Below are 25,007 nucleotides of genomic sequence, written 5' to 3' on the forward strand. Positions count from 1 at the left end.
GGCATGTTATTGTTTCTGCTTCTTTCTACCTTGGTCAGGGTCTTGAAAGGGGATTGTGCCATCTCCTCGGTCACACTCTTCGACTTAATGTTGTCATGAACTGTCACAAGTTGACAGATGGATCCCTGGAAACTAATGGTAACGGCAGGGTGTATATTACAGAACGTGCTGTGTAAGTTTGCATTAGCCATGTGTAATCTGTCACACTTGCAGGCTTATTATCTGCAGCACGGTGAATCTGTTACTATCCTGAACCTTCATTCTCTGGCCTTGATGCAGAGATATAAATTCATACTGATAGTAGCAGAGAGGTAATACAATCTCTCAGCAGAATGCACCGGCTTGCATTTTCTCTCTCTTAAGTTACTCATCCTCATTTTCTCTCTCTGTCAGCACTTTTCTGTGTTCCCTGCAAAATTTGTCGCTAATCCCAACCCACTTGATATCAATACATCTTATTAAAAACAATGAATTCCCTTTAATCTGGTTCATGGTGCTCAAACAGCTGTTGTGACAGTCTTTACACTTGCTGTGGAGTCTCAAAATCTCTATGTTCTGAACTGTGTATGGGATTTAGCACACTGCATTTCTGACGCTGAGACTATGACCAGAAACATACTTTATCAACACATTGTCAGTGCTTTTTTCCCTTGTGGTGTTTAGAATCCCAGCAATGCCTTTTCTATTCAACTCAAAGTTTGGTTGGCTAGCATGAACAAGTAAACCTCTGCTGGTAGATTTCTGTAACTACTGTACACCACCTGGACCTAAATGACTTTTTTTTTCTCGGTTGAGGGCTATTCAAAAGTGTCAGTAAATATTGACTTTGCATTCACATGCATATAAACCTTTATCATTAAACCCAATGCTATTGTTTAGGAAGCACAAGCATTTAAAAAAAAAAAAATGTTAAAACCAGTGTTCATTTTTTAAGGATTTTCTTTTAGCCTTTTTTTAATGAAAAGTGAAAATATCTTTTGAAATGGCATCTAAATTTAGTCAACAAAATAACATTTCAGTTGACAAGCAGTGTAGATTTAAACCAAATATTCAAACAATTGATCTATTAATTATATTTTATATTAAAATATTTATAAACTGCATACCAACATTTAACAAATAACATTTGAAAAATGTCAGTGTTATCCTGAAATAAAATTAAAATGATATTAATTTTCCTTGTTTTAGTGTATTGTTACTGAAATGCATCACAACATGAGTCACAACTTGACTGACAAATTCATATTAGCACGTAAATAGTTTAAGTTGTACAGATGTAAGTTGTATAATATTATGTTCCTGAATGATTAGTATAGAATGTGTTGAAGTAAGTCATGGTTGTTTCAACAATGGCGTTTTAGAGACACACACACACACACACACACAAACACACACATACACATATATATATATATATATATATATACATATAACCATATACGATATAAAAAAGATTACGAGAATAAAGTCAAATTTATTATTATGAGAAAATAAATGTAGAACGTTTTATTGCTGTGTTTAATTAAATAAATGTAAGCAGAAATCATACCATGTGTCATGAGCCCACTTCACTCCGTAGAACGTTTTATTGCTGTGTTTAATTAAATAAATGTAAAGAATGAAAGGCTGGATGCCACAGATGTTTTTGCAGAGTAGGTGGTGGAATTTTCATATTAAAGTTATTCATGCAAAATACTGTCCTTGCTATGATTTTGTTCTCAGCAAATAATGACTTTAATCTCATATTGCTACGACTTTGTTTTTTGACGTTTTTTCTTATACTAAGACTTTAATCTCATAATGCTACACATTTATTCTTTATTCTCAAAATATTATGACTTTAATCTCACATTGCTATGCCTTTATTCTCAAAATATGACATCTTTAATCTCATATGGCTATAACTTTATTCTTTTAATTCAGATTTTATTTTCAAAATATTATGACTTTAATCTTGTAATCTCACTTTTTTTTTACATTTTATGTGGCATTAAAAGTCATTGTATATTATAGTTCACTAAAACTAGAATTAAAAAAAACTTGCTTAAAATAAACAAACTAAAATATAATAAAATACATTTTCATTTACTTAACTTGATGTACTCTAATAATGAAAACTAAAGATGAAATAAACATTAATAAAAACTATACAGACATTAAAGGGTTACTCCTCCCCAAAATGAAAATTTTGTCATTAATCACTTGGTGCGGCTGACACAGAAGAGCATATGCTGCCTGCGTTCAGCTCATATTCTCCAAAATGGTGCTATGGTGATGTGGAGAGACACAGAGTAGACAAATTGTTGAATGAAGTCGTTATTTTTGTTTTCTTCGCGTACAAAAAGTATTCTCGACGCTTCATAACGTTACGGTTGAATCACTGATGGCAGATGTACTATTCTGATGATGCTTTTCATACTGTACCTTGATAGTGTAATTTACTTGGCAGTCTATGGGACAGTCACAAGCCTCTCTGTTTTCATCCAAAATATCTTAAATTGTGTTGCGAAGACAAACAAAGCTTTTACGGGTTTGGAACGCCATGGGAGTAAGTGAATAATGACAAAAATTTCATTTTGGGGTGGAGTATCCCTTTAAAAAAATTTATAAAAATAACAAAAACAAAATTACTAAAGCTTTAAAATTGAAAAGAAAATGGTAAATATAAAAGTAACAAAAACTATTAAAAACATTAATAAAAACTATTATATGTCTCCATACTAAAATAATAGTTAACCTGCCAGCAAAGATAGTTTACTGGTTTTCATTCACTGTTCAGCTTCATCTCATGCATCTCTAGATTAACACTGGTTAAAACTAACTTTTTCTCAGACAACACTAGTTGACCTGAAAGAGACAGCTGAGCATAATGTTTAGTATGTGTATTTATATATACACATACTCAAATCTGACATACTTTTGTTTACATTTGTGTTTCAGCTAGAATCTACATTGAGAAATACTGTTTAGCTCCATGAAGCCTGATCCAGAAGGACACCAATGTACTATCTAATATAAATGTTTTATTTTCTCTCTTTCTTCTCTCTATTCCTGTCTGTCTAGGAACCTTGGGAAATCTGGATTGAGAGTATCATGCCTCGGTCTGGGTGAGTATTTTTATATCAAAAAAGATGTTTCCATATGCTGTATGTTTTTGGTGCAGTAAATCAGCAGATAGCAGCAGAGACAGTTTTTGCAGAGTTCAGTTCTGTTTAACAGCTCATTAATCATGATACTACGCTGACTCTCTCTAGCATTTTCCCTCTTTCACAAACACACACACACGCACACACACACACACACACACACACACACACACACAAAAAAAAACTAAACAAAAAAAACAATATCTGGCTCTTGATGTCTGGAAAGGAGGGCTGGGACTTGAACAGTGGGATATATAAAGGCAATTACAAAAGCTGAACTTCAGTAACTGGAGTTGGCCAGTCAGATTCGGTACCTCTGAGATGACAAACGGCAGACTCAGCTTTCAGAGTGAGACAGGCCAACGCTACAGGGACTCCATATGCTTGTGTGTGTCTTTTAAAATATGATCACTACAGTGTATGCGTGTTACTAAATATAAAAATATCCAGAAAAATAAATAGCTCAGAAAGCGATGCTCAAAAAGGAGACACAGGTTTGAATCTGGCCTCTGTCTGGTCATGATCCCATTCTTCTTCTCTCTCTCTCTCTCTCTCTCTCTCTCTCTCTCTCTCTCCCTCCCTCCCTCTTTCTCTCTCTCCTTTTTTTAAGGTTTTTTTTATTGAAAGAACACAGTACTGTTTTGGGCCTCGATGTGATGTCTGATGTTAATAATCTGGGTCCTGAAGTGAAACCATTTGAGAAGTATTGGTCTAAATCATCCTATCCTCTTTGTTTCTAAGAAATCCACAGAACATGAATGATTTGAAGTCAAAAGCTCTTCACTTTATAATTGCATTCCTTTTACTGAAGCTATTTTAAAAATATAAAGTGCATGTTAGTCATATCACAGCTCTGTAAGGCAAATTAATGGCTCATGTGCTGTGTCACATCTGTATTTATCACAGAGCACACCAGACAGGTTGAGGTGATAGTGCCGTCACGTCTGCCTCCACAACAAGTGAAGAATATTTTATGTAACTCAGATTTTTCCAATCAAACAGTAGAGAAAGAGACAAGGATATCTGACTCTTGCAGAGAAGGAACATAATGAGTTAAATATAGAAAGAGGCAGGTTAAGTGTGCAGCAGAGACTGTGTAGGTTTGTTTGGAGAACACAGGAGGAGACTCACCTCAGTCTTATTCAACAAAAGACTATAAACTTATATAAATCTGTCTATGTGTCTTTTCTTTTTTTACACAAACATCAGTATTTTAAAGTACAAGCTACTCTTATGAAAATGTATTTAGCTACACTTATCAAAAGTTGATAACAAAAAGAGACAATTAGTCGGTGATATCTTTTTATAAAAAATCTAATTTACAATAAATTAACTCAGAAACTTAGAAACAGTAGTTTATATAACTGATTAAAAATATATGATGGACAGTAACATTTTACTAAATATTTAGAAGATGCAGGGACTTTTGTACAGACATTTAAATAATTTGTTGGTGAATCATTAATTTGTACAGCAAATCTATATGAACCACCTCACGTATCATGGTAGTTTGAGATTATTTATCTTCTTTAAATTTTCTATCTTCACAGAGCTTCTCTAAAGGAAACTTCAATTTAAAGCAAGTAGATGAGGAGCTATATGAGAACTGTCACAAGCCAAAAAACTTCAATGTTACAATGCTAGAATAATTTTTGTATGAGCAAAATTGAGAGCCCAGGATGCCGTCTCATGCAAAGGTCAGCATGCTGGCAACTGACTATCTCCCATAATGCCACAAGTGCGCAAAGCAGGTGGTGCTACACTAATGTTTAGGCAGGGAGCTCGCTCAGAGATGGCTGCCCGCCGTGGATCCTGCCAAACTGCATTAGGCAAAGCAGGAGAACACCTCAACACACCGACAGCTAGTGAAGTTAAATATGACACTGAAACTTCAAAGCATGTATCGAGTAAGCAGCGCAATTTCTCACGAAGCTCTGTGCCGGAGCGCATATTGTTTTCACAGAATCATGTGATCAACAAAAAACGAAGCCTCACTTTCTGTCCAATCACGTGCGCGTCGGAATGTTTGAATCCCTAGATCTAACTTTACGAGTAGGTTTTCATTCAGACTTATTCAATTACATTTTTAAATACCCAGTCATAAAAGTAATATGAAGAATACAAATTATTTAAGAAAAAATATAATATTTGGCATATGCAATACATATATGTGTACATTATTCTTCTATAACATCATATCGATATTAATAGTGGCATTTAATGCCACAGTTTAATGGGTAAATTATTTTATCAGAGAGAGAAATTCAACACACACACACACACACACACACACACTGTAAGGCTTTTATTTGTGCATGTAACATGAGTCGATCTATGGAATTTGTTGTCGCTGCTTCATCCTACCTTTCACAGGCTTTTGGCTGCTATATTTTTTATTAACCAAAGCGAAGCTTTGAATCTTTTCCCGAAACAGTCAGTGGAAAGCCTCAGTGCTTCACGAGGCTTCATTTGCCCATCACTACCGACAGATTCTCACAATTTCCCATGACTTTGCAGATGTAAGGCCTGTTTTGGGTTTTGTTTCTTGTTCATTGTTTTCATGTTATTATATTTTGTATTTAGGCCACAGCCATGTTCTGTCATGTGATTCCCTTGTCTGTGTGTTATGTTCTGATTGGTTCTTTGGTTCATATGTCATGTTTTGATTGGTTGTCTTAGTCATGTGTCTTGTGCTTATAAGGTGCGTTCGACTTGAAACACGGCTACAGGCGGCGATCAACGAGTAGCCGCTTGCAGTCGGGGGCGGAGTTGAAAACAGACACATCAAGCCGGACACCTTCTTCTCCCGTTAGTGACACTCACGTGGTGTTTGCATACTTTATCTCAGATGAAGTGAATTAAATGCAATATTTGTCAAATACACAGACGTTTTAGAAACGTTTTCATGAGCAACAGAAACAGTTACATACTGCTTAATACAGCGCCATTTTTTTCAAGAATAAAGTTCAACATAATCATATACTATTTAAATACTAACCAAGTGGGTGTATATATGCTTTTATCGGTGTTGTATGATAAATGTTACTCAATACAAAAGTGCGACTACAGTAAAAAAGCTTTTACCGTTCTAAAACCACAGATTTGTGCATTGAAAAGGTTAGAATAAACCTGAAACACACGTGATCGTTGTCATGCGGTGAATCTGGCCAATCGTGAAACAGCTGTGTCGTCATCAGCGCTCCTGCAGTTGGTCTGGGGTGCTGAGTCAGCTGGCTGCTCTCGAAACGCTCTTGCGGTACTTTGATGCCACATGTGACAGTCATGTGGCGTCGGTGCCGTCTCAAGTCAGACAAAATTTCTAATTGGCATGCACTGCTTCAAGTCAGATTCCGATCGGTTTACGCAGCGCTTCATGAAGTCGAAGGCACCTCTTGTTTTATGGTCTTGTCATGTGGTTCTCAGTCCTGTTTGCCCATTGGTTGGATTGTGTCATGTGTTTTGCATTTGTTTGGTATAAGTAGCCCTCATGTTGCCATTGTTTCTCGTTGAGTATTGTCCCTGTAACCTCTGTTGGTAAGTTAGTGGTTTTGTTTGTCAAGTCTGCTCATGCTATATCTGCTCATGCCAAGTCAAGTCTAGTCTTTGTTTGTTGTTTGGATTATGATCACTTTGAATAAAGCTGCACATGGGTTCTCACTACGCTCGCCTCCAGTGGACTCATTACAGCAGATCAGACGAGCCAGTGGAGCATGTTATTAAAAGCATACACGCAAAAAGAGGTTCTCAGGTAATTTCTCTTAATTCAGAGAAAATGTGATTTACTGGCATTGAACTGAAGGTCAGAAGGTCAGATATAAACTCGCAATTCTGACTTTTCTCTGAATCGTGAGAAAAAAAAAGTCAGAATTGCAAGTTCCTATCTCGCAATTCTAACTTTATAACTCGCAGTTTTGACTTTATAACTCGCAATTGTGTGTTATAAAGTCAGAATTGCAAGATATGAACTTTCAATTCTGAGAAAAAAGTGGCGGAAACGGGCTTCCATATTGGCCTTTGGATCATTTCCCACACCCCGAGGAGAAAGTCTACTCACCTCAAAACATCACTCATGAAAAAGTTTCAGAGGCTAAGAAACATTTATTGCTGTAAAGACCTCAGAATTTCATCACCATAAAAGTTTTGTCATTTTGCTGCTTTTGTAATCAAGTCCCTCAGGCTAAGGTTAAGCAGATGGACTTGAAGTGCTGTACAGCAATCTCTCTCTCTCACTAGAGAGGGAAAAGTTAGATCTCCTTACAGATTACTAAGGGATGTAGTAGAGCTGGCCTGACCTAATAAGCGAAATAAGAGGTTGTATACGGCCCTGTGGCCACTAGGGGGGCCCATGTCAGGGTTCAGACAGTAATGCCCTGTAATAATAACAAATTTGAAAGAGTATCAGTCGCTTGTGTTAATATTTGAAAATGAAAAGGCGGCACTATAAAACTGGTGCAGACTGCAGAGAAGTGGAAATATAGAAAAGAAAGTGAACAAGATAAGATTAAGCTATGGATTTTGAAAATAAATTGTTGAAATGGCAGTTGCTACATCGTGCTACAAACACTTTGAAGACGTGCTGTGCCAACAACAGTGAAAATGAATGGTATTATTTTCATGGTCACTTCAAAATATGTGAATAATTCTAGATCTCTTATTCTAATGGTTTAGATTTTTAGAAAACACATTCTTATTTTCCATCCACCAGTTTAGTTTTATGGCACTGCAAGTTTGCTGCATAAAGTTTGGTCAGATTTTCTCATTGATCTGAACAAAAGCAGCAAACAGGCTGAATAAAATTGCAAGTTCACTCTCTGGAGGTGGCGCTGACACCTGCTTGTCACGGAGGTCAAAGGAAGTCAAATGGTGCTTTTCCACTGCATGGTATGGCATGGCTCGCTTTTGAGGGGTCTTCCATTGTGATTAGTACCTGGTACCTGGTACTTTTTTCAGTAACACCTCGGCTGAGGTTCCAAGTGAGCCATACTGTTACCAAAATGTAATGTGTAAACTCTGCTGATCATTGCCTGTGTCACTGAACTTGCAACACAAGACACTAGACTCGCTAGATTAAATCAGCACAGCCAGCGGAGGATCGAACGCAACTTTTTTTGAACTGGGAACTGCGGCCCGCCCTGGGCTTGACTTGGCAACTGGAGCCCTCCTTGGGATGGACGTGGGAAATGGAGCCCTTTCTGTGCTAGACTGTGGGACTGGAATTCTCTCTGGGCTAAAATCGGGGACTAGAGCCCTCTCTGGGCTAAACTCAGGAACAGGTGCCCTCCGTGGGCTAAACTCGGGGGCTGGAGCCCACACTGGAGTGAGCCCTGGGGCTGGAGCTGACACTGGAGCGAGCTCTGTGGGCTGGAGCCGACACTCAAAGCTTATCCTTTCTCCACTTCTTTCTCCTGGCAGAGGTCATGGGGACAATTGGCTAAGGAATGGGCTCTGCGGTGAAAAATGGAACCGGTTCAGGATCCCTACTCATGGAAGAGGACCTGGGAAGTGCTTCCTCTACTGTAAACGGTGATCCACACAACCACAGAATACCATCAATATAGTCTTGAAAAGAACCAGGAGTAGCACTTGCTGGAACCTGTTGATACAGGTGATCATCTAAGCCACACCAAAAAACGGTCTTTAGAGTGTCATCGTTCCAGGGCACTTGATGTGAAAGCTCGAGGAACTCCTCTACATAGTCTTCAATCGGGCAGCCATCTTGAAAGTGCATGAGGAGAAGGTTTGCTGGGTCTTGAGGTGTGAGGAGAATGCCCATGGTGTAAGGCAAATCTTGTGGGTCCAGTATTCTGTCACAACACAGGCTAGGGACACAGAGGTTAGTGGTCAACACAGAGGTATTTATTGAATGAGGAGCCAGGACGAATTAGGAGAAGTTGAGAGGACAAACGTGGAGGAGCGGGATCAGTGGAGCACAGGAACATCGGAACATCAAAGGTAAGCAAACACAGGTAAGTTCAGGTAGTGAGTCTGGTATAGTTCAGTGATGTAAACGGTAGATCTGATGACGAGGGAGTGTGGATAGTAAGCAGATAAAGGGGAGCTTGACAAGCGGCAGCAGGTGCGAGTGATTAGAACTCCAAGTGATGGTGATCGTGACTGAGAACAGGTGTGAGCCGGGGAGGATTCTGGGACATGGAGTTTAGAGCTGGTGACTGGTGACAGAGATTGTTTAGAGAGTTTAGAGCTGGTGACTGGTGACAGAGACAATATAATGCAATTGACATCAAGGAAGCAAAACCTACACAATGCACATAGAATTTTGTATTGGTCCAGAATGAGAGATACGCCTATAGCCTAGCGCATTTCACACAGGCTGCTAGTTCAACTTCCACTTTAAATAAAGTTCTATAGGCTTGAGGTTAAAATAAATGTTTATAGTGAATGCCACTATCAATCTAGTTTGTTTTATATTTACAGTTTAGTTGTAATCTAAACAATGCATGTGCTAAGCGTGCTTTGTTAACAGCTTGCTCAGATCAGCTATTCAAGGAGAATACTGAATGTTTAACAATATATTAATTACATATGTACTTCATAGACATCCTCAATATCTAATAACTCTATTATACTCTCTGTTGTTCTGTTGTCTGTGTTTCTTTGTCTGGACACAGCACTGTTCACAACCTGTGTGGTATCAGTTTTTTTGTGAGGAAAGATTCCAGTACTGCTTGTGATAAGATTTTTACCCTCAGGGTATTAAACACACATCCTACACAAATATTTAAAAGGCACATCTCCATATTGGATTGCACATTCACAAATTAGCAACAGATGACAAGTTTGGAATCAGTGTTTTTTTTTATTTATTTTTTTAGTATGGGTACATGAGCACAGTATTGGCACATCCCTATTTAAAATTTCAGAAATGAAGACATTTTACAGTGTGTGCTATAAATGGTGTTGTGGAAATTGATCTTACACCAGCAGCAATGAACAGTATTATCCCTGAGCAGCTTCAGAATTCCCCTTCAAACTGGTTCATATTGTAATGTATGAACAACCTGACAACCGACAAACAACAACTCAAGCACAGACCTAAACAAGCTAATGACACACAGGTGGAAGTGATCACACAACAATGAGTCCAAGCAAAGGTTTATGGGAAATGTAGTTTGTGACGCAATGGCAAAGGAGTAGTAAGCAGTGCCCTCTGGTGGAGCTCATGGGCACTCCAGCTGGTGAATGTGACATAGCCCCCCTCTTAAGGAGCAGCTTCCAGATGCTTCAAAAACAACACAGTCTAGAAGGGTGGTGGAGCAGAGGTGGAACAGGAGGACGGACGGAGGGCTAGGTCCATGTAGTGGAGGACCTCAAGACTGAGGCAGAGCAGGGAGCCAGAGCGGAGTACAGACCACAGTCATGATGGCGGAGGACCCATGTTGAAAGAAGGGCTGGCGACACCAGAGGGCAGACTGATGGAAGAGGAGCTCAAGACAGAGACGGAGAGCCTCAGATCCAAGGTAACACTGAGGACCCGGAGGGCAAATGCGGAGTTGACGGCTCATGCGACCGAACACAGGTGGGGATCCAGAAGACTGTGGTGGAGCCAGAGTTACAGAGGACCAAGGTGGAGCCAGGGAGAGGGAGGATTCAAAAGGATCCAGAAGGACGGAGGGATGAGACAAAACCAGAGGAATGTAGCCCAGAAGTGTAGACAGGTGGACGATTGACCAAGGTGGAGCCGACGGGATGAGGGAGCCCGGTGGAGCTGGTGGGCTGACAGGCCACAGTGGAAATGACAGAGCCAGTAGCCAAGGTGGAGCCATGGGTCAAATGGCCGATGTGGAATCCGGGTCTCAAAGGTTGGAGGCAGAGAACAGGGATCCTCCAACCACGATGTCGCTGGAGACTGGAAGTCCCGGCAGAGAAATCATAAACAGTCTCCTTGACTGTGGCAGGGTAGACATGGAGTTCATAAGAGGGCGTCACTTCCTTGAAAGTAGTTTAAGTGGATGCTGCAAACTTGGGAGGTTCTACAATGGAAGCCACCACCTTGGGAGGAGCTGAATCGGGCTCTGGAGTGGGCTCAGAAGTAGGCTAATGGACTGGAGCAGGCTCTGGAGGAGGAGTAGAGTACAGTGTGTAGCCCGAACACAGGATGGCTTCCAACATTACAGGGAGCACTGAGGATATGGGAACAGTCTCTGTGATAGCCAGTGCTGAGGACCTTGGGATGCCAGCTGTTCTGGCCGAACTCAGTGGTGGGTCCACCGTACTTGAGATCACTCTCAGTTACCTGGGCACTGCCTTGTTAGCTTCAAGTGCATCGCTCATGATGGCCAGGAGCACTGGTGTGGCGTCTATGATGACTGAAAACTCCATAGTCCAGTGACGATCATGCAAAGGCATGAGTAAGCACAAAAGTTATTAAACCAGAAACACAGAAAATCCAAACCAAGAACCAGGGTGCAATCCACATAGGGTAATCAGGAACATAATCTACTCCAAGAAGGCAAGAGAGAGCATCAACCTGGAGCACGCATACAGAAACAACTGACAAACAACAACTCAAGCACAGACCTTAAAGCACAGGTCAAGCTCAAACTCAAGCACAGACCTAAACAAGCTAATGACACACAGGTGGCAGTGATTACACAGCAATGAGTCCAGGCAAAAGTTTATGGGGAATGTAATTTGAAATGGAATGGCAAGTAGTGCCCTCCGGTGGAGCTCATGGGCACTCCAGCTGGTGATCGTGACACATATAAACACCTTATACCTGTGGATGTGTATATACACCAGGGAAAAGCTAAACCTTTCCTAGTTTTACACACTCTGTCTATGCAGGTTGGTAAACTGAAACCCTATCCACCGCCCACCCTGTCCCGCCCTGTCCCATCCCATCCCATCCCAAGAAACAGGGCCTAATAGGTTGACCACCACTGTTCTGAGGTTTCTAAAATGGAGTATAAATTAGTAATCTATATACACTCACCTAAAGGATTATTAGGAACACCTGTTCAATTTCTCATTAATGCAATTATCTAATCAACCAATCACATGGCAGTTGCTTCAATGCATTTAGGGGTGTGGGTCCTGGTCAAGACAATCTCCTGAACTCCAAACTGAATGTCAGAATGGGAAAGAAAGGTGATTTAAGCAATTTTGAGCGTGGCATGGTTGTTGGTGCCAGACGGGCCGCTCTGAGTATTTCTGCTCAGTTACTGGGATTTTCACGCACAACCATTTCTAGGGTTTACAAAGAATGGTGTGAAAAGGGAAAAACATCCAGTATGCAGCAGTCCTGTGGGCGAAAATGCCTTGTTGACGCTAGAGGTCAGAGGAGAATGGGCCGACTGATTCAAGCTGATAGAAGAGCAACTTTGACTGAAATAACCACTCGTTACAGCCGATGTATGCAGCAAAGCATTTGTGAAGCCACAACACACACAACCTTGAGGCGGATGGGCTACAACAGCAGAAGACCCCACTGGGTACCACTCATCTCCACTACAATTAGGAAAAAGAGGCTACATTTTGCACAAGCTCACCAAAATTGGACAGTTGAAGACTGGAAAAATGTTCCCTGGTCTGATGAGTCTCGATTTCTGTTGAGACATTCAGATGGTAGACTCAGAATTTGGCGTAAACAGAATGAGAACATGGATCCATCATGCCTTGTTACCACTGTGCAGGCTGGTGGTGGTGGTGTAATGGTGTGGGGGATGTTTTCTTGGCACACTTTAGGCCCCTTAGTGCCAATTGGGCATCGTTTAAATGCCACGGCCTACCTGAGCATTGTTTCTGACCATGTCCATCCCTTTATGACCACCATGTACCCATCCTCTGATCGCTACTTCCAGCAGGATAATGCACCATGTCACAAAGCTCGAATCATTTCAAATTGGTTTCTTGAACATGACAATGAGTTCACTGTACTAAAATGGCCCCCCACAGTCACCAGATCTCAACCCAACAGAGCATTTTTGGGATGTGGTGGAATGGTAGCTTCGTGCCCTGGATGTGCATCCCACAAATCTCCATCAACTGCAAGATGCTATCCTATCAATATGGGCCAACATTTCTAAAGAATGCTTTCAGCACCTTGTTGAATCAATGCCCACGTAGAATTAAGTCAGTTCTGAAGGCGAAAGGGGATCAAACACAGTATTAGTATGGTGTTCCTAATAATCCTTTAGGTGAGTGTGTGTGTGTGTGTGTATATATATATATATATATATATATATATATATATGTATGTGTGTATGTGTGTGTCTACATTAGCTGCATATGGATCTGCCTAACAGCAGAGGATTTGAATGTGATGTAGCATTCTGGAGCTCAGTCATGCTCAAGACTGATTCACAGCAGGATTACGATTAATGTGTTTGGTATCAGATTGAGTTCTTGTGATAATTATATGACAAATATCATACATAGGCATGACATATGAAATGCAGTCAATCAATTCAAAATTCCCCAAATGTTTCATTCACCCAAATGCATGATACACCAATGACATTGATTAATTCATATAACAGTACGTGTAAGATTATATATTTAGACAGCAATTTAAAGACATAGCTAAGTTAGCATGTTTGTTAGCATACACAATAAAGTACCAAAAATTTATATTGCATTGTGAATTTCTCAGTATTAAAATATATTTCACCAGGAATCCATGTAATTGGGAGTTTCATGTACAGGCAAAAACAGATTTTGCTTGGTCACTCAAACTCACCATGTTGATCAACAAAGTGACATTTCATGTGAGCTGTGCTTTATACAACTCTACACAGACACTGAAATTTCACTTATATGGCCACACCTTCAATGAATGTGAATAAAATCAATACTCAGTATTTAATTCTGGACTGTTTTTTACTGGTAAATTCTCACCTCATTTTTCAAGGGTCAATTTGAAGGAACTCTCAGGAAAATCTTTATCTGAAACCCCATCAGAATTATTCAACCTGCACAAAGACAAAAGATCAAACAGAGAAGGTTAACATCAGACTATTAACATTTTAAAGCCGAGACATCCGCTGTGCGTGCTGGAGCAAAATACTAATGTACCTGAAGAGGAAGAGTGAGAGAGAGAGGAAGCGGACGCTTAGCATTAACAATGAAGTCATTCTGACATAATGCTGATTAACAAAACGGTGGTGTCAATCAGATGGATGATACTAAACTAGTCTGTTCAGTTACACATGCTGTGAGTTTGGTATCAAGGTCAAGGGTGTGAAATCAAACTGATCAGGCAGTTCATTCAGGATCTATTTGGATAAAATGTGGTATTTTATTCAAATGTTTCTGCACTCTGAAAAGCAAGTGCAAAATATGTTTGTGTCTTCCTGTCAGCCTCTGCTTGTGAAATGTTGAGTTTTTCTGTGTGAAAGACTCTTATTGCTCAAAGCGCTGTCAGTCCTACCCATAAGTGACGTTTGCTTTGCCCATCATATATCTGCCTTCTAGTGTGAGTTAATTTGCTCCCTTGTTTTCCCAGTTTCGCTCTTGCCATCAGCTCAGTGCCTTAATGTCACTGACCCACTGGCCTTCTCCCCCTCCTCTTGTCCTCTTATCTGCATATTGTGACATTTCTACCCTCAACTGAAGTTAAACACAATATAGAAACAAAAGCTACATATCTATATATCATATATAATATAACATCATCCAAAGCTATTTTATATTATAGAATATAGTACACAAGTCATTTGGATTATTATGATACTTATAAGATCATTTCATTGCGCTTCTGCATCCTTTTTTCAAGCCATTTCCTTTTGTGTTTGACTGAAGAAAGTAAATCACATGGTTTTGAAATAGAAATGCCACTTCCAGTTTCCACTGAAGTACAAATGCTATACAAAACTGCTTTGCTTTCCTAAAACCACCTATTGGGTCATCTAGAAATAGGAAGATGGTTGCTGATGTCAGCAGCATTTTGTAGAAGAGTGCGATTAAATATAGGACAGCTTTACTTGACCCCACTGCAGCAGTGCGTGAGTGGGCAGGAATAAAGTTATGATAATTCTCTGCACTAAAATAGATCTTCATCCCTCATTAAAACTCATAGTGAAACAGCCTCAGAGGCGCAGAATATTTCCCATCATCCTGGTGCTTCATAAGCAATGTGTCGTAAATTCGGGGTCTTCTCCACTGTCAAACCACAGCAACATTACATCTCTGAGTCAGAAAACAGCTGCTATTTATAAGCTCTGTTGGCTGAGCTTATAAGTTATGTTTTGCTGGCCTGGATTTACAGATTTACTTTATTTTCTTTGTAGTATTTTCTCTGAATCTGCAGCTGTTAGAAATAGGTAAAGCTTCTCTGCTCTAGGTTCCCACTGCTGGAGCACATAACCAGCTAAAAACAGTACATCCATAATTCAGTTGGAGTGACGCCATAATTAGCCTGATCGTGCTTTAGGAGAGATTGTACCATTTTCAAATGTCACAATTTTTAATACATTTGGGCTTGAGTAAATATTTTTAAGGTTGAGTATAAAAGTAAATATAAATGATCCATTCTAATGAAATGTAAATGTTAAATGTAAAAGTGGATTCGATTTAGTAGACGGTAGATTTTGCATTAAAGGAACTGAGACAGTTAATATACATGTGACCTTTAGCAGTTGGGAAATAGAGAGTAGCAGAATCTTAGTATATAAGAGCAAACTCACAGGTGTGATCAGTTTGAAAACCTTGAAAAGGATTTGAGTTGTTAACAAAATGGATATGTTTTTTACAAAAATTTGTTGACAGTATTTAGCTTTTCATTTTAATTTTTTACATATCTGAAATTTAATTTAAGATGGTGATTGATTGGAATAGGCATTTTTATTGTAATTTTAAGCAATTATGTAATTAGTCACAATTTGTGATGATCAATTGAGATTAATCATATTAGTTAACTTGTAATTATAAATATACAGTATTTACACAATAAATTCCCCAAATTAATATACCGTGAACATAAAGGGAATATAATAATTTAATTAAAATTTTATATGAATTAAAAACAAGTTTGAAAATAATAGTAATTAAAAAATCAGCTTATCTTTTCAGTTTAAGTTAACAGAGTTCAGTGTTATGTGGCAAGCCATAATTTATATTAATGTCATTGGAAAATTACTTTTTTAAAGCTTCTTTGAGTAAAATATGGCACAACTGGCTGTCATTTGCAGCATTATTATTTCACATTTGGCAACCCGTAATTTGTACATGTTCAGCCACACCACACGTGAAAATCTTGAAGGTCGAGAAAGAATTGGCTGCTTAATTGCATAGTTCGTAGAGCCTTGTGGAGAATGATTCTGACAATACAGAAAACACAAATGAGCAGGTTTTCTCTGGTTCCCTGCTTTTTGCTCTCCAATTAATAATGAAACAGTCATTAAATGACTGTTTTTAGTGTTTTGAAAGAAATATCACAATTCATACTTACAAGAGCTTAATATTCTTTTTCTTTTTTTCATTTACAGGCACATGGGTGACATTTGGAGGACAGATTTCAGATGAAGTAAGTGAAAATTGTTCTGCTTTCTTAATGCACCTGAAGCAATGAAAGTTTGAAACTGTCAAAATCACAGCATAGTGAAAATAACAGCAAGAGTGAAAAGTAAACCCTGCAGATGGCAAATTGTGTGTGTGTGTGTGTGTGTGTGTGAGAGAGAGAGAGAGAGAGAGAGAGAGAGAGAGAGAGAGAGAGACATCAAACTGGAACACACACACACACACACACACACACACACACACGTTGTGGAAGGGACAGTCACGTCAAACTGGAGGACAAGTGCGTATGATAATTTGCTTATGAGGGCATGTAAGTTTATACAAAACTGCCTGCTGTCCTTCTGCATCGATGGAAGGGTTAAAATGTCCTGAGTCTCTGCAATCAAACAGCCCCTTTCTTTCTTTGCTGGTTGTCGAGAGATAGAGCATGAAATGTTGGAATCATCATCCCGTCTTAAACACGCACACACACACAGTTTTAACCTTCCCTTGGCAGTGGAATGACTCCTGTCGGCTGAGTCGATCTGACTGGACTCCCAACATAGAGTGACAGGGCAGTTTGTTTCTCTGCCGTCGTAAGGGATTTGCTTTCTCTGAGGCATTGGGGTGTTAGAGGGCAACGTCTGAATCAGGACTTTGTTAGCACTTTGTTTGAGTAACACTCTTGGAGTGTAGGAGTGTGTGGACGTAGTAGGAGGAGGATTAAAGGAAGTGTTAAGATGCTTCTGTTAAATTAACTATAGTTGACGTTTGTATTAAATGAGAGAATACAGACTGTGAAAACTGCTCTTCTCTTCGTTCCAGACCAGGAGGTTGGAATCTGAGCCCACACTGGAAGGGTGTTAGTCTGATTAATGAGTTTAGAAGTGAATTCTGAGCAGATATCTGCTCAAGTCTGAGCTAGAGATGAGACTTATATTAATCTCGAGAAGTTTAAAGAAGGCAGTCCATACTCGAGATGTAAACCAAACAGGAAAATCAGGCACAGGAAACACATAGAAACAGAGCACATAATTGCAAAGCAGTTCAACAGTCTCAAAAGCCACTGGCAGTTTGGGCAGAGGGATCAGATGGCAGGCATTGGAGAAATGATTGATAACCATCAGAATGGTGCTGTTGCCCATGGAATAAGGGAAGTCTGTGATGAAATCATTGGTGATGTGTCACCATGGACGCTAAAGGATGGGTAGATATAGCATATAACAAAGCATTAACATACATAACATTGAGCAAACAGAACTTATTAGCAAGGAGTTGGATGGATGCAGTAATTCCTGGATGACTGGAGCTAGGCAGATTGTGAACGTGCAGCATCATTGGTCATTGTCCTGGATGACTGGAGTGAGACACCCGCAATTGACTCTTTTTCACGCAGATTGTGAACGTGCAGCATTATCATTGCACAGAAAAAGGACATAAGTCTTGTCAGGTGGGCATTCTGCAGGAGAAGATTCCATTCTTTGACAATCATCGAAGCACCATATATCTATATCCCACATATCCCACAGCAAAAAAGACGAGGGGGGGGTGGATGGGATGATGGGATCGGGAGAGAGGGGTTGATAAGTGGACTTAAACTGATGTGACAGAGCATCTGCTTTGTTTTTCTTGGACCCTGGGTGGTAAGTTACCATGAGGGGAAAGCAAGTGAAGAACAATGCCCACCTAGCCTGCCAGTGGTTGAGTCTTTTTTCAGTGTTAAGGTATTCCTGGTTGCGATGGTCAGTCAGTACAAGGAAGGGAAGTTTGCCCCCTTGAGCCAATGCAGCCACTCCTTGAATGCAGCTTTCATAGGTCTGCTCAGCTTAGTTCAGCTTGCAAGAATAATAGGCACATGGAAAGAGTTTAGTAGGATTAACATGGCATTTCAGACAAGACTGTCCCTATGCTTGTACTGGAAGCATCTATATCCACTATGAACTTACGTTCTGGGTCTGGATGATGCAAGATGGGTGCAGTGGTGAATTGTTGTTTCAAGTGCTGGAATGCAGTCTTGGCTGCCGGTGACCAGGATAGACAGAGACCCTCCCCTCTTAATCATGGACTAATGCGGAGCTGCAATAGGGCTAAAGTATCTGATGAAACATCTATAAAAATTTGCAAACCCAAGAAAACATTGCATCTCCCTCACTATAGTGGGTTGAGGCCAGTTCAAAACTGCTTGCACTTTGTGATTGTATATGGCCACGCCCTCCGGGCTGATTATATATCCAAGGAATGTCAACAAGGTCTGGTGGAATTCACATTTCTCAGCTTTTGCTGAGATGGGTAATCAAATGCTGAAAGACAGCTCAAACATGATTAATGTGTCTTGAGGGAATCTGAGTAAATTAAAATATCATCAATACTATGACCAGTCTGTTGAGCATGTTGCGGAAGACATCACTGATGAAGGCCTGAGACATTGAGGGACTATTGACCATCCCGAATGGCATGACCCGGTACTTGTAGTGCCCAGACATGGTGGAGTAGGCCGTTTTCCTTTCATCCCCTTCTCGAATACGGATCAGGTTATAGGTACTGCATAGGTCCAGTTTTGTGAAATATTTGGCTGGCGAAGCCGTTTAATTGCTGCCGGTACTAATGGTAAGGGATATTAAACTTGACTGTGATCTTATTCAGACCTCTGTAATCGATACAAGGAAGGAGACCTTTGTCCTTCTTGACAAAGAAGAACTTCGTGGAAGCAGGAGATGTGAAGGGATGAATGAAACCCTTGGCTAACTCCTCAATGTAGACTCTCATGGCTTCTGAATTGGGTTGAGATAGGGAGAAGATTCTGCCTTTAGGAGGGGTTGTACCAGGACGCTGCTTGTTGGCACTGCATTTGGGTCTGTGGGGAGGTAATTGGGTAGCTTTGGTCCTACTGAATGCCTCTGCAAGATCAGCATACTCCGAAGTCAGGTTGGGTCTCTATTTTGACAGTGGCTGCCTGAAGGGTTTGTGGTTCCGCAGCATGTAAGAAAGGTCTCCTGACAATTCTCTGACCATTGTGGGATCAGGCCATTAGTCTGGGAAATTTGAGGCTCATGAAGTTGTAGCCAGGGAAGTCCAAGAATTACTGGGTTGTCATATTTTAATTTTTCTAAACACCGTAAATGAATGCATTCATTAGACATGACCAGCTCATTAGTTTGATTATGAAGTCATAACTGAAGCAAAACCAAATTTTGAGAGCATATTCAGATGATGTGTGCTGCATGAATTAAATGGTAATTGAAAAATCAAAGCAATATTGTTTGACCAAAACTTCTGTTAACAGGAGAATCAATCAGTCAATAAATCAATCAATTAATTTTTGGCTGAAACCAACCTGAAATTTTGTAGTTTAGAATAAAAATCCAACTCTTAAAGATTCAATACAAAGTATCCTGAGAATGGGGTTACTTTTTGTTACTTGTAGTCGCACCTGTTACTTATGGTTTTCAATCCCAAACACTTACTGTGTAAATTTGTCTTGTTTTCACCTATATCAGCAACTTTATCACAGTATGTTCTTGATCATTAAACTTTCCTCATCTTTAATATTCCGTGAAAGTATTTGGCATTTTTCCATTTTCCTTTCTTCTGAGGGTCATCTTCTTGACTGAGTAAGTCTTCATTGATGACCTGGGAGATTTGCTGAACTTGACAGGGAATTTAAAGATTAATTACAGTGAGTTTGGAGCTCCTTCAGTGGCGTTCCATAAGAAAACTTTAGGAGGAACATAATTTAATCACAAAGCAAAGAATATCAAAAGCAGAAAGAAAGTCAAACCCATTTACATTACCACACTTAAATGTTACATTAACGTGCACTGACAATTAAGGTGAATATCTAAAAACTCATACTCTTCTATCTTATGTACTTTTTCAAAAAAATTCATTCCTTTTTCCAGTGGTTTACATTTGCCCCCTTTTATGCTGATTCATCAATTGATTTAGCCCTGAGGGAAAGCATGAGAGACTCAGAAGGCAGGAGAACAATCAAATAAGCCCCCACATACACCCATACTTATGCAAATATGCACACATACTCAAACATATTCACCCACAAACACACTATCACCCATCAGATTTTGCTGCAAATTCACTTGTAGCCCACTGAAAAACAAAACACACTGACAAAAAAAGGTTAATGGCCTGTTGACAGCTACTGTGAGATTTACCAAAGACACTTAAGAAGCTGCTAACTGTCTACAAGATTTCTATAATAATGCTGGAAATAAAATATGCAAGTGACACATATGTTTTGAAGTGTAAATTTTATATTAATATTATTTTATGTGGAATGATTGGCCTGGTCTTGTTGCAATTTGCAATAGCACCAAACATTTTCTGTCCATATAGATATATATGGACTGGAAGCTGGTTTATAACAGTAATGACACTTGCATGCAATGATTTTGGAAAGTAATGATGGCATCTTACGTTTAATGATTTTAAAGAATAACATTTTAAAGGTTTTCATTTCAGTGTCATTTCTGGGGTTTTCAATCTTTTTTTTTTAATTATGATAACCCCTTTTACGAGGGACACCCTTGAAAAAAAAAAAAAGCATTTTCATGTGCAAGGAACCATTTAAAGGGGTCAAAAGATGCTATTTTAAAGATCATTATTTTGTGTATTTGGTGTAACCGAATATGTTGACGTTGTTAAAACACATCATTTTTCAAATACTGTACATTATTGTAGTTCCTCTAGGTCCCGCCTCTCTCAAACTCGTCATTTTCTACAAAGCCCCTCCTTCCGACAAGCACAGTCTGCTCTGATTGGCCAGCTGGCACAGGGCATTGTGATTGGCTGAACACCACAAGCACGAGTCGGAAATGTAACGCCCCTTTCCATAATCGTGAGCTTCAGCTTTCAACATAAATGTAAAGACAGTAAATAATGTCCTTAGTTTTACCATCAGTTCAAGCCCGAAAGTGGAACAGAGTCGAGACGGACACAGTGATGATGCTCATATGTATTTGCAGTAGACAAGCCGCGATTAAGAAAGCTGACTCCACTGTGAGTGACACTGTCTCTCTCTCTCTCACACACATGTGACGCAATACTCTATATGGTGCAAAACTCTGCATTTGAACAGTCAATAGCAAATACTTAAACTATTAAGAAAACATACTTACAGTAGCTGATTCAGAATAAGCACCAGATTGTCGTAGCAAAGTCGGAATTGACCCATTTTTTTAGAAATAGTCTTTGCACAGCCACCCTTGTAGGCTACTCCCCTAGATTAATAAAACAGTTGTCCATTAAATGCGTTGCACAGAATCGAACATCTGGGTTGTGCTGTTCTGTTGTAAATAAATCTTAACCAATGATTCCTCATTGCATCTCATTTCGGAAGGCCAAATGAAGTGTTTTTGCTTTCGCACAGAAACACACAGCATCTCCCTGACATGACTGCATCAACACTATTGCGGTTCCTGAAACCACGCCGCCTTTCTTTGCATGAAAATTTGGGCAGCTTAACGCGAATATTTCCACATCGTGATGTAGACATGTGGGGGCGTGTTTGAATGAGGTGTTTTAGCCCGGTCTGGATCAGCCTTCACTTTTAGATAGAATAAATCCTTTTGAGGGAGACTTTGAGCTTTGTAACTCTGCAGATCTAATACATGCACAAATGGCTACATAACAAAATAAAGAAAAGGAAAAATAAAAATCATATCATATGACCCCTTAAAACTCTGAATTTTTTTTTTATTATTATATTTTATTATAAAGACAGCATGTTTAGTCATGTCACTCTTCTAAGCCAGAAGTATTCATTAAAATATTACTGTACAGTCAGTTATTAAAATAAAGTAAATTATTATTATTATTATTATTATTATTATTATTATTATTATTATTATTATTATTATTATTATTAAGTTCTATTAAATTCAGTTAGTTCTAACCAACTCTGTGGCCTAATGGTTAGAGAGCTAGGCTTATAACCCAAAGGTCATGGGTTCAAATCTCTGTACCAAAAATGGCTGCCCATATCACAGACATGCCAGGCTCCAACACTATCCAATCACAGCGCACTCCCTCACCAGAATACTGAGCACACACACCTGCACCTCATCAGCACCTTAATTAACTGGCACATAAAAAACACTCACACACACACAGCCAATGTCCAGTCTCGTTCACAACTAAGACTTACCTACATGCTTACTTCAAGGACTACCAGTGTTTTACTTACCTGTCTCCAGCGATCCCAAGTTACCTCCTGTGTTCTTCGTGTGTGTGTGTGTCGTCATCCTCCTACATCTCAACTTCTCCACTACCACTTGGATCTTCACTCTGCCAAAAGACAAAGGACAGTATCATCATTCTTTCACTTATCATTCACGATTGCCACTTCAGTTTGACTCACCTATGTTCGTTATTCCCTCTGCTTGTGTCAATAAACAACCTTACCTGTGATCCCCGTCTCCGACCTGTCTATACTGTACCAGAAGACTGGACCAAAACCACCTGACACAAGTATGAGCCATCCAGACCCATTTTAGGACCTCGTGGACGCCTTGCATCGAACACTCACCATCAATCCACCAGCGAGAACTTCCGGTAACAACGCCACCACTTCTTCACCTTCAGTGCAGTGGACATGGCCCACCTATTCACCCAAGTATGTCACAGTGGCCTTTCCAAACTCGCACTTCACTAAGTTTAGTGTCAGTGATCCCGCCGCCAACCTCTGAAATACCTCGGCCAAAATCGACATGTGATTTAGTCCAGTCATCTGTGTACACTACCACATCATCTAGGTAGACATTGCAGTTTGGTACAGTCCCTAATACTATCAGCATCATGCGTTGGAACATTGCCGGTGCATTTCTCAGCCCAAAGGCCATAACCGTATACTGCATGAAGTGATCAGGGGTAACAAACGCAGAGATATCCGATGCCCGAGGGGTTAATGGCACCTGCCAGTACCCCTTCAGTAGATCTAACTTAGTGATGTACTCCGCAGGACCAATACTATCAATGCAGTCCTCCATCCTGGGCAAAGGGAACGAGTCTGGGACTGTCACTGCATTTACCTTACGAAAATCTGTGCAGAACCGTAGCGTACCATCAGATTTAAGGGTAAGTAAACATGGGGAACTCCACGGGCTACAACTAGATCAGGCTAACCCATTTCGTATTAAGTAGTCGACTTCCTCTTTCATTCTCTCTCTCTTAACCAGCGGACAACGATAGGCATGCTGCTTTATTGGGGCCGCTGTCCCAATGTTGATATCGTGCCGCAGTACAGTGGTCTGGGACGGCACATCGCTAAACAGAGAGAGATGAGAAGTTATTAACAAAATTACATCATCACGTTTCTCCGGGGAGAGGTATGACAAATATGCCTCTAGGTCAGACAAGAGCTCCGAATTGGGCAACCTACCACCCTGATGACCTTCACCGAGCCCTGCTAACCCATCGTCAAGCTCCCCCCCGTCACAAACCAAGGAAGCAATGGTGTTGCCTGGAGCAACAGTCTCCGGAGTTTCTTCCTGCTTCTCCTGAGCCACGTCTCTGGAATAATAGGACTTCAACATATTAATGTGACACAGGCGTTTCTTTCTTTTACGGTCAGGTGTGTGAATGATGTAATTAGTTTCCAATACTTTGCTATCCACCACATAGGGTCCTGAATAACGAGCAGTAAGGGCAGCGCCGAGCACCGGCAATAACACCAACACTTGTTCACCTGGTTTAAATTGCCTTTCAACCGTTTTTCTGTCGAACTGCTGCTTCATGCCTTCTTGTGACAGAGCCAAAGCCCTCTTTGCCAAGGAGGTGGCACGGTGCAACCGCTCTCAGTTCTGGGATACAAAATCCAATACATTAACCTTCGGCAAGGAGCCAGACACCAACTGCTCCTTCAACACCTTCAGTGGTCCTCGCAAGCTATGTCCGAACTCAAGTCCGAACCAGTCAAACTGAACCCCAGAGACTCTTGTTTAGCATTTCGAACACCTTCATCCCAATCTCTTTCTGTATCATAGCAGAATTTCTTTAACATGGATTTAAGCGTCTGATGCCAAAGCTCAATCGCACCTTGTGATTCAGGGTGATAAGCGCTAGAAACAGAATGTGAAATTCCCAGCGCTTTCAACGTCTGACGGAAAATCTTAGACAGAAAATTGGTACCTTGGTCGGTTTGTACAACCTTTGGTAATCCAAAAGTAGTAAATAATTTCGTGATGGCGTTAGCGGTGATGTTCCTTAATGGCACAGCCTCAGGAAAACGGGTGAGCACGCACATCACAGTTAACAAAAATTGATTCCCTGACTTAGTCCTAGGCAAGGGACCAATACAATCCACAATAACATAACATGCTCGAATGGTTCATCAACAGCTGGAATTGAATGCAGCGGGGCAGGAGGCATGACCTGGTTTGGTGTACCAACAAT

At 40.1% G+C, this 25,007-nt stretch overlaps 1 protein-coding gene across 3 annotated transcripts in view; it reads left to right on the plus strand.

The window, feature by feature from the left end:
- LOC109083017 (voltage-gated potassium channel subunit beta-1) overlaps positions 1-25,007 on the plus strand; it is a 115,652-nt gene that overhangs the window by 56,327 nt on the left and 34,318 nt on the right. For all 3 annotated transcript variants that reach the window (XM_042775064.1, XM_042775065.1, XM_042775066.1), the window contains exons 2-3: positions 3,064-3,107; positions 16,592-16,629. In XM_042775064.1, the coding sequence (XP_042630998.1) occupies positions 3,064-3,107; positions 16,592-16,629 (82 nt within the window). The remainder of the gene's footprint in view (positions 1-3,063; positions 3,108-16,591; positions 16,630-25,007) is intronic.

This window comes from Cyprinus carpio, chromosome A18 (assembly GCF_018340385.1).
Source record: "Cyprinus carpio isolate SPL01 chromosome A18, ASM1834038v1, whole genome shotgun sequence".
Classification (NCBI taxonomy): Eukaryota; Metazoa; Chordata; class Actinopteri; order Cypriniformes; family Cyprinidae; genus Cyprinus; species Cyprinus carpio.